Genomic DNA, 20,364 nt, shown 5'->3' with positions numbered 1-20,364 from the left:
AGCCAATACAATCCCTGGACTTTGTAGATATTCATGTAGGAGTTGGATTTCTGTCATTTGCAATCAAACAATTAATAAAAAAGCATAACCCTAACATAACTTACACTAATAAATTTCAAAATCTAGATTAAAGTCATGATTTGTAAAGAAAATAAATTTACAATATTGGCTTGAGACAGAAAATCAAATTAGTTCAGTAACCATAGAAAAAAACTAGGCAAAAATCTCAATAAAGACTTTGTGCAAGACTTTTTTTTCCCTTTGATTAAGCAAGTTTTAAAAGAATATCAATATTACTCAGCCATCTGAAAGGATGAATACCCGCCATTTACATCGACACGAATGGAACGGGAGGGGATTATGCTAAGTGAAATAAATCAAGCAGAGAATGAAAATTATCTGGTTTCACTCATATGTAGAACATAAGGGATAGCATGGAGGACATTAGGGGAAAGAAGGGAAAACTGAAGGGGGGGAGTCAGAGGGGAAGATGTACCATGAGAGACTATGGACTCTGGGAAACAGTCTGAGGGTTTGGGGGTGGGGGTGGGGGGATGGGTTAGCTCGGTGATGGGTATTAAGGAGGGCAAGTGTTGTAACGTGCACTGGGTGTTACACGCAAATAATGAATCATGGAACACTACATCAAAAACTAATGATGTACTGTATAGTGACTAACAGAACATAAAAAATATATTGCTTTCTTCAGACTAGAATGTTGTGATACCTTAGTCAGAACATGCTTTTTTCCCTTTCCTCAGCTTCAAATGCAAATTCATCATTGGGCTCACTTCTAATAATTGCATTGTTTCCTGCCTTGGGCTTTGCAACAGAAGCCTGACAAAATAGTGTTTGCTTAGGCAATAATTTAGACTTTACCTTATTTGTGATTACTATAGCGATTACTATAGCTACAAGGTATAATTTTACTGTCTTATTTAAATTTTATGAATTTGAATGTTTTTTACACTAACTTTTTCCAATAAAGTCCACTATGAAACCAAACAAAAGAAAAAGAAAAAGAAAAATCAAAGATAGGGGTACCTGGCTGGCTCAGCAAGTAGATCATGTGACTCGATTTCGGGGTCATGAGTTTGAGCCCCACGATGGGTGTAAAGATTTAAAAAAAAAAAAAAATCAAGGGTAGATAACTCTGTGAAACAAAAAATGCACCAGTTTCATCTTACTTATAAACAGTTCTATCCCAAGAATAAAAATGACTTAATATAGAAATCTTTGAACAAAATTCACTAAATTACACCAATTAAAGCAGATATTGATCCTCCATTATATGCTGAAAAATCACCAGATAAAATTTTATACTTACCATCTAGTTTAATTTTTTTAAGTAGAGAATTAATAAAATAGAATTTAACAAAGGATATCTACCAGAAATTTAGAGCATATATTATCCTTAATGATGGCACATTAAAAGCATTTTCACTAAAGTCTGTAGCAAAGCAATATTTGTTACACATTGCCAGTATTCAACATTCTGTGCCAGACCACAGCTAAAGCAATCCTAAGACAACTAAATAAAACATTAATATTGTAAAGGAAATAAAGTCTCACCAATTGCCAAAGATGGGTTTCTTTTGGATTTTTTAGGTAAGACTATGTTAACAAACTTTTAAGAGTTCTACACCATAACAGATTAGCATATAAAAACCAAATTACCTTTACCATGACAGCAATGACCAATTATAAAATACATTAGAAAAAAGGTGTATTTCACTATAGCAACAAAAATTAAATGCCCAGATAAATGTCAAAAAATGTATGATGATATAGAGAAATCTTCTGAAACCAAGCCCACAAAAGCTCTGGTTTAATGAAGACATATATTGTTCCAAATCCTATGAATTTAGCACAACTAAAAACATAACTTCAAGATATGTTCACCAATAGTCAAGGAATTTTGGGGGAAAACATTAGGAAGGCGTTACCTCCATCAAATCTAACACACCAGAAAACTAGAATCAAAGCAATATATTATTTATTTGTGATATCAAATACCTCAATTAAAGAATTTAGCATATAATAAAAGAGCATTTCAAATCGGTGAGAAAAGAAAGAGTGGACTTCAATAAATGGTTTTTGAACTTTTGAATAAAAGTAGCTCTATACCTTACACTTCACAAAAATCAATTCTCGAAGATCTGGCTGGATGGTAAATGTCTTACAATACAGAATATACTTCATATTTTGAAATGTCATAAAAATTTACCAATTTGAATATATAGAAATATAAAACATTTATTTAAAAAAAAGACACTGTATGTCAAATTAAATACAAGTGACTGAGTAAACATTGGTAACAGACACAAAAGACTAATACTTATACTATTTGAAAAACTTCTAACAAAAATGAAATAGACAAATCATTCAACAGAAAATGAACCATGTTGGGAAACGGCAATTCATACAAATATAAAAATGGTCTAAAATAAACATATGAAAAGATGCCCATCGTTACTAGAGCCAGAGTTTTTAATTAAAACAATAAAATCACATTTTTTCATTAAAAAATCTAGTATCAAATGTCCTTAATGATATGGGGAACATTCATTTCAGAGAAACTGTAAGTTGATAATAGCCATTTTGGAAGCCAGCTGAAGTATCTTTTTAACACTGCCTAACTCTGGTCCAACAATTCAAAACCTAAGTATATACTACAGAGGAATCCTTATACGCACATAGTCACACAGGATGATGTTCTTTCAGCATTGTTTGCAATTAGGGCGGGAAAAGGGAAAGTCCCTTAAGTGTCCATTTTAGGCTAAATAGATTATGTAATTATTTATTTATTTTTACAAAAGTAAAGAGATTAGGTCTGATTAAACTGAAATAAACCAAGTAGAAAAGTTGTGGAATGATATGCATATATTTATATCAAGTTAAAACTATACATTTTATTTCCTGTATTATTCCTATATAGTATGTATATACATTCATGGACAAAGGTCTAGGTAGAAAGTTAACAATTCGTACTTATAGGGAGGGTATTAGGATTGAAGGTAATTGCCAAAAATAGACTTATCTCTGATGTTTTTATAAGTAAAATGTAGTCATATACTAAATTTGTAATTTCAAATGTAAAGAAAAAGCAGTATGCAGAAAATGATACATTTTAAGAAAAAATATACACACAAAATTATTCTTTGTATTTCTTTTTCTTTCTTTCTTCCTTCCTTGATGTAAACATACAGGAGAGGTTCTGGAAGATTATCTGCCAAAATGATGCTAATACTATACAGCTATCTCCATTAGATATCTCCATTAGAAACAGTATATTCAACTCCTATATTCTCATTTGAAAGAGGAAAACTCAGTTCAAGATTTGTAAAAGCAATACAGTATCAGTTTAGAGCTCTTATTATTTTGTTCAGTTATTTTTAACATTCACATGGTACATGATTATATACTGAAATTTTGCCATATCTTTAGAATGTAGTATTTGGGGCAGAGTATTTTTAAAGTTAGACTTAAGTCATTAACATTTCAGTCAATAGTTAAGTTTATACACATTTTTAAAAGAAAAACAGAAGACAAAACCAGATTGGCATATTTCTTTAGTAGTTTACTAATTCTACCTTACACCATTAATCAAAAATGCTTTGATACTTAAAGTTACCAGTGATCAACTCCTTGTGAGGACTGTTCTTTCTGAAGATTATTCTGTAAAACCTTAATTCTAATGAGAATGATATTGGCATTCATATACAACCAGCTACATTTTAGGAATAACACACTTTTGAACATATAAACTAAAAATTGTTTTTAGAGGACTGTGCTCTTAGAATTACTTTTTTTAACGTAGATTAAACTTTATAGATATTACCACATCCATTATCAATACGCTTCCAATTATTAAATAAATCACCTGTAGCAATACAGTTTTTCATACTTCTACAGGGACAGAGTAAAGAGAACACCAAAGCAGTCATATCACGTTGTACCTTAAAGACCTACCATGTAAGTGGCAATTGTCCCCTGCTTTTTTCTGCTCCTATTTAGGAACGTGTTTGCATTTGTGATAGCATAATCCCACATCAAGTCCTCTATCAACCTCTCATATTGAGCGGGCTTTGGTTAACAGATACAAAGACTAGAAGTTCATTCACTCATTTGTTACCTTAGCTACACCCTTGAAAGACTTTTTTTAGTAGTAGAGAAAGGAGACACAAACAGGAGGCAAAGCGCTTCCAGGATGACCTCTCAGCACTTTGCCAGGTAGAGGAATTGCTTATTTAATTCATGTATTGCTGAAGTCTCAAATCATGAAAACAATCAGAAAAACTGCCAGAGCTATCTGGTTTCACAATGGTTAGGAGAGAAAAGTATATAGGCAGTAGTTTCTTCCAAATAAGAAGATCATCAGTAAGGAAGAAACACTTCGAAGGATATCTTCAATGGAATTCGGAATTTCCCTCCCCTATCCTAGGTACCTATTCAACTGTCTCCTATAGCAATTTGGCTTGTGAAAGTGCCTCTCACCTTCCCTATAAAAGAACAAGTTCCTTTAGAAAGGCTCCAATGGAGAACACTAGGGAGGTGTTACAAATTTCATCTGTCACACTGAGATCTCAAAATGACCTTAGCAACTTCCTCTCCTGCATTACAAGAGGGCTGCACTAATGTCTGAGTCAACGATCTAAGAGTCAATGATCCATGTTTTCATCAGAGGCCACCAAGGAAGGAAACACACCCTTTTACTTCAGATCATGAATGCACTTTTATAATTACATCACATCAGTTTTGTCTTCAATCCAGCAATACTTTACATGAAACACCTAATATCTCTTACGTTACAGGTATTCAAAAAATAGGAACTGATGACAACAGTTCAGTCATACACAAGTAACTGATGTTAAGAGACTCAGAAAATAAGTCATTTGAATAGATTCTATAAATCTTTAAAACAAAAGGAAGGTATAATTTTATTTCAAGAAAATATTTCGCATTTAAAATGAAGAGTGACTACTAGTTAGTAGTGCTAGCATTTCTTTTCTTTTCATAGTGAAACTTGGAAAACAAGGTATGAGTTAAACTGAACCCATTTAATATAAAAGTCTTTAGTCACTTAAATTTATTTTTATAACAAAGCACTTTTTATATAATTTAAAATACACATGCTTTGATTGAAGAGTGACTGTAAATGGATCCAGTTTTCTTCCACCTGTGATGACAACTTTGTCATTTCTTCTAGAAGTACTGGCTCTGAAGGAAGCATTTTAAGGTGTAACTGAAAAGAAAAATATAATATTTAAGAAAATTAAAATTTTGTTTATTCTAGATTCAACCTTCTTACCAAGAAACTTCGTAAGATACTATTCTGAATAGTTTTTCCTTAGATGCTGGTTTATTACCAGTTCCCATTTCCTTCTCCTCTATCAAACTTTCTTATGAGTTCCTTTATGGTACTGTCTGTCGCTCAGCAGAAGTGAAGTTGTCATCACTCTCCTCCACCTAAGGAAACCCCTGATACAAACGTGGAAACAAGGTCCTAGTACTATAACACTAACTCCATATTTCTGTGCTTCCTTAGGTTTCTTCTTTCACTGGAACCCACTGGTAATGAATGACTGATGGCTCTCTGCTTTAACTCCTAAGGGTTAAAGTAAATTTATGTTCAGGAACTACAGCTGGTAATTTTCTATTTTTTTCATCCTACATGCTACCATCTAAATAACTACTTTTAAAATAATTTTAAATAATGAGATCAAGTGAAAACTCATTTTATATACTAATGGGATAGAGGAAGTATATCTGTTAACTCTAAAAGTCAGCATCATCTACTTCCTTCAATATAAAATACTACTGAAATAAACATGAGTTCTCCATTATGTTAGTCATAAAAACAACTGTTCTTGCCAAATCACTTAAAACCCCTTCGGCCAGGACAGAAGTATTCTGATTCTAGCAGCAGAAAAAAACAAAAACAAAAAATAACATGAAACTTAACTTTCTCTTCATGAGCACAGAAAAACTGCCAGAATATAATGACTTTAAGAAGTTAATAGTTAAGTATACTGAATCAAATGGATGACACAGAAAAGTCAGGGGATGAGTCAAAATTGTGCTGAGTGAAGAAAAAGACTACAAAGCTGTGTTGTTCAGCTGTCTAATACAATGATCACTAGGTAAAGATGGCTATTTAAATTTAAATTAATTAAATTTCTGTAAAAGAAGAAATCCTTCTACAGGGACAGAAGAAATTCTGAACCACATTAGCCACATTTCTCAGTGCTGAGTAACCAAATGCGTCAAGCGGCTGCCACACTGGACAGTGCAGATAGAGAACACTGCCATCTTTGCAGAAAATTCTATCACACGACACTATCCCAGGGGAAGGCAAGCTGAGCATATCGTCTCACATTAGACTTACCTTTAGAAACAATGCAAGATATGCCTGGGCTAACTCAAAATCACGCTTCCTGTCCAACATCATCCCGATCATCTTTAAGAAGCTCTGCATAACTTCCACAGACCCACCACAGTCAGGACACAGGCTTCGCAGCTCTGTTTCAATTCCTGATGGGCCTAATTCTTTCAGAAGGTTAAGAGCAGCTTCATCTGCATTAAGTTTTAAGAAGAATCCAGTTATTACCTACAATCACTTCACTTAGGAAACTATAGTTTCACTGCATACCCAAGCAACGTTTATTTAAATGACACAGGAAATCCTTCCTGTGGCTTTATTTTTTCCTGTTAAGTAGTAAAATGAACCCCAAATGAAGTAACAATCAGTACAAATGATGAGAGCAATACAATAAAAAGTACTTAAAGCACTAAAATTTTTGCATGGATATTTTTTTTCCCCTGCTGCTCAAGCTGTTAAAGAAAATCTAATTAACACCTAGCAGTGGACACTTCAAGAAAGTCTTACATCTACTGGATGGTCACACATCAATCAGAACAAATCCAAATGTAAGAAGGCTGTAAAGTACGTATCAAATTATTAAGAGTAGTTGCATGGAGAATAGGATGAGGTGGGGCAATTTATTTTTCTTTCCTTTTATCATTATAAAATTTTTAAAAGTACCATATGATTATTAAGAAACATTAACAATACAGAAATATATAAGAGGGGGAAAGATTCCACCTTAGTCTTACCGACCCCAAATTTACTCCTTTTCTCTAGAAATAAGCATTTTTGTTTTATACTTATCCTACGAATACATACTCTTACACTTACAACTATTCATTAACAGTACAGTGGCAATGACTATGCGTTTAGCTTTTAGAAAAGAAGTAACACCAATGACAAAACTCTAATAAAATCTATTCTCTGTCCTTCAGTCTATGCTAAATAATAGTGCTTTTCTTCTTTGTCTCTCCAGAAATATAATAAGTTACTCCTTTCTGATCTTTATGATCATCTATAAGGGCCATCAGTACCATTATTTGACTTTTGTCAAGGTGGACTCAAGTGATGCCAGTATGAAAACAAAAGCATTTGGATCCAAAAAACAAGAGGATAAATCAAACAGGAGAGTGACTGTGATTTTATTAATTGCTTATAGTTCTTATTGTTTATCATTATTAGCTATAGACTATAGCTTTCAAAATTTAAATCTATTAACAATAAATACATTTTAAAATTGCCTTAAAGGGATAACTTGGGAATACCTAAAAATCATCTAAGACACAAGTCTCTGCTGGATTATAAACTGTATTTGTAAATAAAAACAAAAGAAACAGACAAGGGAAAAAAACACTAATTTTTTATATAGAAAGTGTGAAATGTTCTCAAAAGGTTATTATAATAGTGATACTCATCCAAGGTTAGTGTCACTCATTTAACGTAACAATAGAAAAGCTACAATTATTTTAGGTTAAAATCAAAATTTCAATCCTTTTAAGTTTTTACTATCTTCTTTCAGCCACTGAAAAATCTGCTAGTATTTCATTCAACTTCTCTTCATATAAAGTACAATATATTGATGATACTTGGTAAAAATTGTATAATTTAACTTACATTTATTATTTACCAGTCCTTCTTCAAGTTTCAAGCAGAAATCTGATTTTTGAGCCAAAATTCCAAGATTTACCACTTTAGACTTAAACAAAAACAAATATACATTATTCCAAGAATGGAAGTGTAACCAAAAAATTAAAGCTTATAATTAAAAGTTGTCATTAATTTCCTCTGTATCTAGAAAACGAGGTCTTGATAAAGAACTACAAACGCAGAACACAAAACATACCCTATATACTTAGAACGCTCCAAGGTGGTTCTTACCTGGTGGGGGTCATTATTTTGCTCAGGTGCAGCATATCTGGGTACAAGGCCAGGAACCGTTGGAATAAAAAACGGTGCTGATTTGGGTACTTTGGGTGGTTCCTTTGGTTTATTCTTTTTCTGATTAAGAGAAAATGAGAAAGGAAAAAGACTAATAAGTCATTACCTTGCCAACAGTTTCTAATATTTAATTCCAAATCAATTTTAAAACAAAGTGCAAAAAGTAAAAAAAGGAACGAAACTTTCTTAAATTTGAATGCCAAAATAAAATGCCAACTGACAAATATTACAGATATCTTTAAACTGGGTTTCTCAAGGCAGACCTCTAGTACCCTTGCTGATAAGGCAGAAGAAAAATGACAGCATTCAGGAGAAGCTCTAAGAGCTCCATTTTCCTCAAACATGATTTACATGAATATTTAGGTAAAGAAATAACAAGTAATTTTGAACTTCTACAATCTTTTTTGTAAAATGGGCTAGAAAACAAAACTTACATAAATGTTCAACAGTTTCTTACATTTTTTTTTCTCCAAAAGAAATCTGGAGCCAGAGGTAGAAATAATTTGCCATTAGAAATAATTTGGTGAAATTTTCTTGTGAAAAACAGCCCTGATTCTTCTATTTTGCTGGAATTTCTATTGATTTTTCCTTAGTACTTTTTGTCTTTAAAAAGCAAGGGAACACTATTGCTCACTTATAAAACATTTCAAGTATCAGTAAAATTCCACTGGAATTCCTACTGACAGAATCTGGTTTTGGTGACCACATGCTGCCACACGTCACTACCTCAGGAGCATCTGATGGAAGAGCCTTTCTATGGTAAACTGCCTAATAAAGGAGTCTCACAATTTTACCTTACACTATTCCTCTTCCATTCTTTAGGAGCTATCATACAAGCGAGATCAGTATTTTGAAAGAAAACCAAGGATACTCGTGGCCCTGTGGAGGCACAGCATAAAAGAAAAGTACCACATGAAAGCAGGACAAGACACTGCCAACTACAGCATAAGCACAACCCTTCTCGGCGGAGGTGGAGACTGCAGTAAGAGTCACAGTTACCCTTCCAGTGAGTCAGAAGGGAGAGAGTCACTGAATTGTAGATAAGAACAAAAGACTTTTTCGCAGGTGCTCCACAGGGCTCTGGAAATGGTCTAATCTCGCAAGGAAAACCAAAAGGAAGAAAGTTACCCACAGGACAAATATAGAAATTCTAACTTCTTTCATTCAGTAAGAAATAAAAACATTGGAGACGTTAGCATATTTCTTCTATAAATATCATTCACTCAGGTTTCTAAATAAATTTTTATGCAGAACAAAACTGTTATCTAAGCAAGAAACAGAGCAGTCAACCTTAGCTCAATTAATTGGGCATTATTCTGATTGCTCCCTTCACACTGATCTACTTGGACTTTTTAATGCGTTGCTTTTAAAGCTACCCCATAAAGTACTGCTTTATAGCTGACACACTGGACAACATGATGGAGAGATTTCACAACCATGTTCCTACACAACATACATTAAAGCTAATGTACAATCTCTCAAAAAGTGAGCCAAGTAAAAGAAGCATATTTAACTTCTGAGAAGAAAATTAACACGTGAAAACTCTTTCCTTACCCAAGACACACGTATCTTTTCTGGTGCTAAGTAATCAGTTACAAAGAACATCTTGTGAGAGTTATCTCTGTCCATTCTGACACATTTTATGCCCGGCCTAGCACATGACTGAGCACACATATAAGCTCTGGTGAATGTGAACGTGTATATATCTAACCAGTCAAGTTTCACACAACAACTTTTCTTACTATCAGAGGGTAATCTTGGAAGTTTTCTACTCTAGTCTATTCCTTCCAATTACTTTTGCTACTCACAAATGGGGGTCATAAAATATGCTTTGAAAAATACTAATTTATTCCATAATTATCCATTTTTCATGTAAATTGTAAATTTCTCAAGGACAAAGGAGCTAGGTTTTTTTTCACTGCTATTGTCCTTGGGACAATACTCGGTACTTAGTTCCTATTAATTTATGTGTCTGGACTCAACATAGCAAGCTATAAAAATCTTTTTAGAGTTGACAGAGTAAGGTATGGAACGGTAAAGGGTATGAAGCTTAATTAAAAGACCAGGGAAAAGTCTTCTAGTCCCCATTTGGGCCTAGCAATAGAAATACCACACATCATGGCACCAATTTTTTTTCTCGTTTTGTAAGTTAAAAATGTTTATTAGGGTTAGATTTAAAACATCCAATTTTTAATGGTTCTGTAGTTGCAGGCTGTACTTTTGCTCAGTGCTCTCCAAATCAATTTCTATAGAGAAAGAATCTGTGATAATCACACTGGATCAAACTGCCTTCAACTAAATGGTATCTTCTACTCCCTTAGGCATTAACTGTTTCTTCTGAAACCCACCAAGTAGAGGAAGCTATCTCTACTAAAGAAAATGCTTCTGGAATGTGTCTTTAGGGACCAATAATAAGTGTACTACAGCATTACCTTAATAACATCAAGATTAAGAAGGTTTTTCCACCGTGATTCAGGAAGGAGCGATAGAGTCACCAATTGCTCATTCAACTGTTCTGGGGAATCATACTCTATCATTTCATCACTTGGTTCTATGGTTTCTTCCGATAATTCCACATCTTGAAACAAAAAATTTTCAGGTAAAACAAATTAATGCAGAATGAAATTACTTTATTCCAAATCCATTAGTATTTCATAACATTTTCAATGAGTACAGCCTTATAAACTCTATTGACTTTATTTCCTCCTCTTCTCATATTGTCTACAACCCCCACCACCAGACCCAAAACATCTGTCCACTGGTATACTATTTAATTTCTTCTCAATACCATATCAATTACATTTTTGCATTAATTCATGAAGTCATTCAAAGTATTTCCTATCAGTTAGAAAAATACTTTGAATGCATTAAACTTTGCCTTCAGTAGTAATATCCCTCATGTTAGGTTTAAGATATTACACTTCAAAACTACTATTTTGTGATTACCTTGGGTTTGACAAGTACCAGGAAGCATCACTACTGAAGGAACATAATCTGTGGGAAGTGGCCGTAATGAAACAACTGAATACAGGGAAATATTGGACCTGAGAAATAAACATATGAACAATATTTTAAAATTTATAAAAATAGATTTTTTTCGAGAAACTTCAATTACTGGTAATAACCACTACTATCTTGCACTCGGCTTCAGATTCTGAGTTATAAAAGTTAAAAAAAAAAATCTCAAAGACAGTATTAATTTGAAAATGCCTTGATTCATGTCATAGCTGTCATCACAAGAAAGTTGTGCATAAACATTATTAATGGAGTCTTTATTTTTAATGTAATACAAAAAAGCATTTGAGAGATCAGTAGTGGATAATACTTTTATAAGATAACACAACCTCCATATATTTATATCATTTAGGGAAATCATAACTGAAGGAAAGATGGACTCAGAGAGTTAAGTCAGAGAGAGAATATGCTGATTAGTCCTTTGGGTTGCTGAAGTTATGGACCTTCCCTTCTCTAGAATAGTCCTCTAAAGTGGTTGTGTTTCTGCCACTTGACCCTGTACCATGGCCTTGGATAACTCATCAAGCTGTAGATACCTCTCCCAAAGTGGGCTAATCAGATTCTCTTTCACATATATTATAAATTTGGAATATAAAATAATAATTGGGAATATCTGGTTCTGAGTAATATTAATAGTGGCACTGTATACTCCTGCTGAGGTCCCACAGGTACTCTACTATTCTTCTCTTGTCTTGATTGTTCAAGCTTCTTAAATTCCAGGAGATACTCTATTTTGCATATTAAGGTGGCCAGAGTCTATTTCTATTATATATTTAATTTATTTTCCTATCCTGAAAATCAAATTATGAAATTTTAAAGGAATCAATTTTTTTCTCTTCCTTAATAATAATAAAGGAATTAAACATGTGAACTCAGAAAACAGATAAAATTTTTCTAGACCAAGATGATGGACCATTTATTTGAAACTATTACATGTTCGTCATCACCACCATTAATATCGTTACAGGGTTATGAAGAGTTATGTAACTAGACTGAATCTTAGAAAGCAAAATTTTGCCCATACTTATGGCTTAGTTGAAAAGTTGGCCAAAGTCATAAAGCGGTCCTGGAGCTGTGGCAGGAAGACCAGGGCCTAGTGGGGACTCCTCCTCCCTAACATTTCAAAATTCACTTAACCTTTCTGCAAATCAAAGCCAAATATGATAGGGCTGCTGGGGTGGCTCAGTTGGTTAAGCAGCCAGCTCTTGACTTTGCTCAGGTCATGATCTTGTGGTCCTGGGATTAAGCTCTGCATCCAGATCTACACTCATCGGAGAGTCGGCTTGAGAATTCTCTATCTACCCCTCCCCCGGCTTGCATTCTCTCTCTAAAATAAATAAATAAATCTGAAAAAAAAAAGAGCCAAATATGATAAATAAAAATCAGTCATGTGGTTTAGAATTTCACACTTGAGCAAAGATCTAAATTATCGAGCAGATGTTCAATCAGTCACAAACTTATGGTGAAATAATTCTATGTGAAATTTCTATTTTATAAATTAAAAAAAAAAAAAAGCTAAATGGCAATGTTAGCAACTATGACTTTCTGACAATATCATCGTCCTCCTCCTTACCCACAACAGAAATGTATGAAATAACTTACCAAAGATAAATTCCAAGGTGGTCCACATGCGAAGTGGCCAGAAAGTCTCCAGTAGGGGACATAGCAACATTAAGAGGCGCGGAGTCCAACAAAAAGCTGTCTATAAGGCTATAAAATGAATTACAATGTTAAAGTATTTAAACTCTACCAAAAAAGGACATAACTCACAAAATACATTTTTGCTAAAAGAACAAGGGATGAGAGATGAAGAAAATACTCATTTTTGATTCTCACAAATCAATACCAGAAATCCATCACTAACGAAGAGCTTTGTCAAATTAATATGTAAAAATAATCTCTCTTACTGAGAAAACCGAGAACACTTAAGTACGCCAATTAAATGAAGAAAGAGTTTCAACGATAGGGAAAATACTAGAGGAAATGCTCTATTTTTCTGGAATGCCATTTTGGTAGACTGACTTGGGGACAAATTCTGAAGACGTAACACATTTAAAATAAACCTGATTACCAGTACTCTCCTGTATTTTTGTTATTCCAGTGAAATTTTAAATAAGGCTTAGTAAGTGACAAAATGGCTGTAAATAAGAGTAAGAAAATAATGGAAAAAAATTTTGAGCACTTCTACCTATTTGTGAAACATGAAAATTTAGTCTGTAGAGCATAACCACAAAACAGCTAATGGAAACCCAGTCTCACAATTTTAAAATGCTGGAGGAGCTGAAAAGTTGGAAAGGAAAGGGGAGGGATCACACCCAGGCAGGAGACACAAAAGAGGATTCTCAGAGAACAAAGTGATTGAAATAAGCCTTACAAATGAACAGGATCTCAGGGGATGTTGTTGGAAGAGAAAGTACTTTCTGGCTGAGGAAAAGTGGAGGGTAAAGTGAGGGTAAATGCAATTGGGTACAAGTGAGAAGTGGTTTGGTACATAAACAGGTGCATAAGCATAAGGCTGCATACAGCACCTTGAATACCAAACATCTGAGTTTGTTTTTATCTTTTAATCAGTGGAAAAGTCACTAAAGGCTTTTGAGCAGATAGTGGTGTAATCTTTACTTTCGTAAGAAAACTTGCTATCAAAATATAGAATATATGTGAACAGGAAGCACACTGAGATGAGGGCAGTAGTCATCTAACCCAGCAACAAAGATCTCAACTAGAGTGGTGGCAGCAGGAAGTGAAAAAAGGTAGATTTAAAGGGCAAAAAGAAAGGTCTAACCCACTGGCATCTTGCAGAGGAGGCTCTGACTACTGGCTGAGTGTGAATATTTTGTATACTTTAAGAAAATAATACCAGTTTTAATCACAGCAAACCACGTTATTCACTGAAGCCAATACATTATCCATGGGAAAGCACAGGAAAATGATTGAAGTTTAAAATCCACAAGAAGGGGCACCTGGCTGGCCCAGCTGGTTAAGCATCCGACTCTTAATTTTGGCTCAGGTCATAGGGTCATGAGATGGAGTTGCTTAAGATGCTCTCTCTCTCTCCCTCTCCCGCTGACCCTCCCCCTGCTCTCTTTCTCTCAAGCTCTAAAATTTAAAAAAAAAAATCCACATCAAATAAAACAAATTATTTCAAGTAAAAAAAAAAATAATAGCAGTTAACACTCTCTAGTGCTCCATGCTAGGAAGTACCCTGAGCACTTGAGGCTACTTAATTTAATCCTCACAACCCTCTGAGGCAGACCTGTCCTTACTACACAGAGCAGAAAAATGAGGTACAGAAGATTTAAAAACCTGCTCAAGGTAGAAAGCAACTGAGTGAAGGATCGTCACCCAAGGAGTCTGAACTCTTAATCACTATAAATTAAGCAAAACCACTACTGAAACTAAAGATACAATAAATAGCTCAATAGCATATACAGACCCAGACACTGATGATTCATGGAACACACTCTAAGCAGCTCAAGTGTTAAGGAAGACTGTCCAGTGGCAACATTAAGTGACTTGCTCATGATAAAATCTCTTTCTCAATTTGTACAGAGTGATTAAAAATGTAACCTTTAAATAATGAATGCAACATAAGTAAACAAGACTAAAATTAGGAGCACTGAAGACACAGCAGAGTGTGCTCAGGACAATGACTGCTGTTTAATTCTTAGTTATAGGGAAACAAAGATGACTAATAACCTGTCTGACTTCTGCTCAAACCTACTTTGGAAGCTCACAAGAATGGTTTCTCTTAGGGATCAAGGAGATTTGGGCGGAAAGGAAACATTTGCCAAACATTTATTATATACCAGAGACAGTTAAATTATGTTATTCACTTAATTCCAACAACCCGGAGCAGAAACATTATCTCAGTGCATATAGATGAAGATTAAACTTAAACACAACAATTTCAGATTTTACCATTTCTTGTGTCTTCATCAACATTTGTTCATTGAAAGTTACGTGAGGGTTGAAACTTCCTAACACATTTAGAATCTGTTAAAAAGAGAATCTAATGCTTGACCAAATTTATTATTTTGTCACATTCACCGTGCAACTTGATTTCCACAGCTGTTGTGTGTGGGCGGATTGGCTGTCCATGGTGTAAAAGCATCAGACAGAAAAAGGTGGTTTCCACATACAGTGTATTTACACTGCCACATTAGCTCATAAAGTGTAAGTGTACGTACGGGCTTAATCCCAGACCTAACTACCACATAGTCTTCTGCTAATCCCACAAAATGAACAGTCCTAGGTAAATTATATATTTTTTGAGAGAACATTAATAAAATTCTCATTCTAAGGGATCAGATTTTTAAGCACAGAGAAGTGCATATACAGGTAACATTAATTTCTTTTTCTTTTTAAAGATTTAGAGAGAGAGAGAGAGCAAGAGAGCACGCACCCACAAGTGCAGGGGGGAGAGGCAAAAGGTGAGGAAGTCTTAAGCAGACTCTGCACTGAGCACAGAGCCCACTTCAGAGCTCAATCCCATGACCCTGAGATTACGACCTGAGCCAAAATCAAGAGTCAGACGCTTAACTGACTGCACCACCCAGGTACCCCTAAGTACTTTCTGACTATATTCTAAACAAATGCAGACAGTGTCTAGATGTTCAATTTTGAAAGTGACAGAATTACCTTACACAGGTATCTTTAATGAACAGAACAAAAGAGATGGTTCTGCCTCAGTGAGAAAATCCAAAACAATGTTCTAGTCCAACCATTTTCATGTAATGCTCCACAGAAAGCAGGTGTCAGACGGTGAGAAAGAACAAAATGCAAAATTCTATTCAACTATTTACTTTTCTATTTTTCTCACCCCCAAAGGGGTTCAAGCTGAACTTCTAATAGATTAAAAACAACCAGAAAAAAGAGGTGGTAGTGGTAGGGGTGCCAGATAATTTCAGAGTAAAAAATTTCAACTCTGCTTCTCAGAGAATCCTACAGACACAGGAATATTTTCAGCACTTCAAAACACTTTACAGGAAACCACTGAGAAGCTATGCGATTTGTTTTAGACAGGCGGTACAACAGATAGATACACCTGTATGTTGCCACACTCAAAGGTTTGCTTGGAGATAGTTTCACTTTTCAGACTATATAGTAAGTAAATTCACTCCTTAAATACTTAACATGTTATGTAAATGATGAAACTACTTACTGAAGAAAGAACTATGAATATCCAAAGATTGCCCTAGTAATTATGTTTTTAAAAAGAGGAGGAATCAAAAAACCCAACAGTTACCTATGGTCATATGATGAAATACTGATCCTCACCTCCTTACTATCTTCTACATCAACAAAATCAATTCATCCTTAGAACATGACACAACCAAGCAAAGTCGATTATTCCAACTACTGGGAAATCTGCTTTTCTCCTCTGCTTATTACAGCAAAATGTCATTTACCACTATGCCACCTTGGGTAAATCTCTTCTCTCTGAGCCTCCATTTTCTCATTTGTAAAATGGGACTAATAACAGTAGTAGTAGTACCTACAGCTATTAGGATATGAGGGAAGATGAAAATAAAAGCGTATCAAGTGCCTAGCACTCACGGTAAATGTCAGCTTAGTTGCAATTAGGCAGCAGCAGTTGTGCTGATACTGCTTTTCAAGCTTTCTCATTTGCTCTGCCTCATAGCTGAACAAATAAGCACTTATGTTTTTCTTCATTAAAACATATTTTGGTTCGGGGTGCCTGGGCGGCACAGTGGTTAAGCGTCTGCCTGCGGCTCAGGGCGTGATCCCGGCGTTCTGGGATCGAGCCCCACATCAGGCTCCTCTGCTGGGAGCCTGCTTCTTCCTCTCCCACTCCCCCTGCTTGTGTTCCCTCTCTCGCTGGCTGTCTCTGTCAAATAAATAAATAAAATCTTTAAAAAAAAAAAAAAAGAAAAAATATATTTTGGTTCAATCAATTGGTGCAGAAATTATTTTCTTTTATTGTAACAATGACTGATTTCTTGCTCATGTGTGTCTCCCAGCATTCCCCTGTATTCACTTAATATTGTCTCAGTGCTCTTCTAAAAATAAGATATCAGAGTAGAAATCATGGAAAATCACTCTGATTTAAATCTGTCAGATTTAAATCTGTTCAATTTTTTACTGAAGTAAGAAATTCAGAGAAAACGCTAAGGTTGAGTCAAAGACTGGTGGCTTTGAATGCTACTTTCAGATCCTAATTCTTCCATTCCAAAGATAAGCTTACCATTTTTAAAAAATATTTTGCCAATTTAGTACTACTGAACATTAACCCATCTCTCCTATCTAATGTGAACTGAAATAAAAAGGTAAGTGAAAAAGGCAAAAATTATGCCAACTTGTTACTTGTACAACTTTCCTACTGTAAAGAAATTTAATCATAATATTCATTTTTAGAAAATAATTAGATTTTACTATATTTTAAGTGAAAAAAAGACACATCTGTGGACAAAGGTCCCTAGTTATTAGGGCTGGACCCATTAGACACTGTTGCTGTGCATATTCCAAATCTTGTATGTATGTTGGAAAGATAGCTATGCCTCATTCCTGTATGAAACTTAAAGGGAAATGAGTACATCAGGGTTTTTCCTTTCTAAAGGTCAAATTGCTTTCAGGTATGAACTTATCAATTCCTGAGAAAAGAGGAAGTACAATTGGACAGCGCTTAATTTAGGAATATTTCAGAGGCTTAAAAAGTGCCATGTTCCTTCTCATTTTCCCCATCTTTCTTTACAGTATGTTCCTGTTAAAATGGACACTTCACTGTTCCCATCACTACTTTCATACTCATCTAAGAAATTCCGTTAAGTGATATGATTTTAAACTGTGTCTATTCCTACATAATTTTTAACAACAAAGCTAGCTCCCTTGCTCTCTCTGTAGGTCTCCACTGTTCAAATTATTTAACAGAAGTAGATAATTTTTCTCTTTAAGTGCTGTTTTGTAACAAGTTTCACTATGAAACAGATTTCTGAACACTGCTGGTGTTTTACCTAAATCTTAAGAAACACACTTTCATTACTTTATGGTGTCTAAAACATCTTCAAGAATTATGTTAGAGACAGAGGGGCGCCTGGGTAGCGCAGTCGTTAAAGCGTCTGCCTTCGGCTCAGGGCGTGATCCTGGCGTACCAGGATCGAGTCCCACATCAGGCTCCTCCGCTATGAGCCTGCTTCTTCCTCTCCCACTCCCCCTGCTGTGTTCCCTCTCTCGCTGGCTGTCTCTCTGTCACATAAATAAATAAAATCTTTAAAAAAAAAAAAAAAAAAAAGAATTATGTTAGAGACAGAAAATACACAATATACACAAATGAAAGTTAGGCTTTTCAGCCTTTTAACTAAATTCATATGAACAACAAAAAGACACTCAACAGAAGTTTGCAGTTCTAAAGTCTGAACTCTATTTTGGAGTACTGAAAAGGTCAAATGAGCTTTCTTTCAGTCTATGCAACTCACTTCTATATCTCAATTTTGCAGGAACAGAATACCTAACAGAGACTGCATTTTCCTTACTACTATCTTTTATAGCACTACTCCCTGCTATTTAAAAAATCAAAAACACTCCAAGGAAAAAATATAGTAAGGTCAGAAAAATCCCCAAATGTATTCATATTCACAGGGCACACAAGCATTAACCGTAGGTAAAAGTTACAAGTAAAGACAATGATTGAGAAATCTTTTGACAGAGGTTAGGGATCTAAAAATAAACTCACCACCCAGATGGAAGGTCCCAAGTTCTAACGGAACAATCCATTGAAGCACTTATTAACCAACGACCATCAGGACTAAAAGCCTTCAAATAAAAAAGGAAAAAAAAAAAAAAAGCATATATAATGAGCATGTGCTTATTTACCTATGTATGCTTGTGTCTGTACGTTTAACAGCTTATAGAACGTAAGAAATGAAAATAAGATGCAGGCTTCATGAAAAATAAGTCTGAGTAAAATTTAGACTACCTTATTTTATAAAAAAGAAGGTATCATTTCTTACATACCACTGTTTGGATATAGATAAGAATTAAGTTTTTATATGAATTATAAAAAGCTTTAAAAGTTAACAGTATCATCCAATTTTCCACAGGAAAAGATTACTCTATAATCTTCTATACTTGAGAGAGAGTTAACAAACTGTTTGACTACAAAACATTTTTAGCATAAAACTGCTATTCTGAGAACATTCAATTAGAAATATTTTGTTAATTTCATTTATAAAGTTCGGTGAAAGAAACAAAAGTCATGTTTCACTGAAGAGTCTATACATTAGACTGACTTTCTAAGAATCCACAATGATTTTGAAGAATGTAAATTCTCTTAAAATATTAAAGTTATTAAAAAATAACTTTTACTTGCAGCTTCAGTTAAAACTTTTATAATGATGTTTTATTTCCAAAATATAACTTAAAACTACAATAATCAGAATTTCAAAATAAATTTAAATAATAAACTACTTATGCCACCTTAAAGAAGCTGTATTTGTTCTCTTGATATAAATGGATAAATAGCTCTCATTTTCCTGTAGCACATAAGAATTATGAGGCTTAGATAAGATCATATGTGAAAGAAGACCCAAAACAAAAAACTTTAATTTTTATAATGGTAGATTATTTAGCCAGGAGTCTAAACACACCACAGGGATTATGACCATCCATATTAACAGATGATAATGGGATAAACAGATTCCAATCTGTTCACCGGGTTGCAGTGAAACACTGGAAACTCAAATCTTAAAGTACAGTGAATTCGATTTACAGAATACTGCACATTAACAAAGGATGGGGAGAAATGACTCTGATAGGTACAGTCATGTTATAAATGCTCATAGATTTAATTGAACAGGATTAACTTCACTAAGTAGGAGATATTCCAGACACACAAGGTCAAAATAAGGTTGGAAAAGGAAAGAAATACAAAGAGAAGCTGACATTGACTGCTTTCAAAAATGCATCAAAAAAATTTCATCAAAATTACTCCACTCCTGCCCTCATTTCTACAGATGCTGTCACAGCAAATCCTGTTAGTGGGTAGTTCTGCCAATCTCCTATCTGCAGAACACAATTTCCTGACTTTT

General features: G+C 34.4%; 1 protein-coding gene across 1 annotated transcript in view; it reads right to left on the bottom strand.

The window, feature by feature from the left end:
* Positions 1-1,979: 1,979 nt before the first annotated feature.
* WDR36 (WD repeat domain 36) overlaps positions 1,980-20,364 on the bottom strand; it is a 38,563-nt gene continuing 20,178 nt past the window's right edge. The window contains exons 16-23 of the mRNA XM_026498435.4: positions 19,011-19,090; positions 12,923-13,030; positions 11,252-11,349; positions 10,738-10,883; positions 8,246-8,365; positions 7,982-8,063; positions 6,389-6,576; positions 1,980-5,245 (exon numbers count right to left, since the gene is read on the bottom strand). Coding sequence (XP_026354220.2) covers positions 5,096-5,245; positions 6,389-6,576; positions 7,982-8,063; positions 8,246-8,365; positions 10,738-10,883; positions 11,252-11,349; positions 12,923-13,030; positions 19,011-19,090 — 972 coding nt within the window. The 3' untranslated portion in view covers positions 1,980-5,095. The remainder of the gene's footprint in view (positions 5,246-6,388; positions 6,577-7,981; positions 8,064-8,245; positions 8,366-10,737; positions 10,884-11,251; positions 11,350-12,922; positions 13,031-19,010; positions 19,091-20,364) is intronic.

The sequence above is a fragment of the Ursus arctos genome, unplaced genomic scaffold (assembly GCF_023065955.2).
Source record: "Ursus arctos isolate Adak ecotype North America unplaced genomic scaffold, UrsArc2.0 scaffold_5, whole genome shotgun sequence".
Classification (NCBI taxonomy): domain Eukaryota; kingdom Metazoa; phylum Chordata; class Mammalia; order Carnivora; family Ursidae; genus Ursus; species Ursus arctos.
Note: the sequence above shows the minus strand (reverse complement) of the source record. Positions and strands in the feature narration are given on the sequence as shown.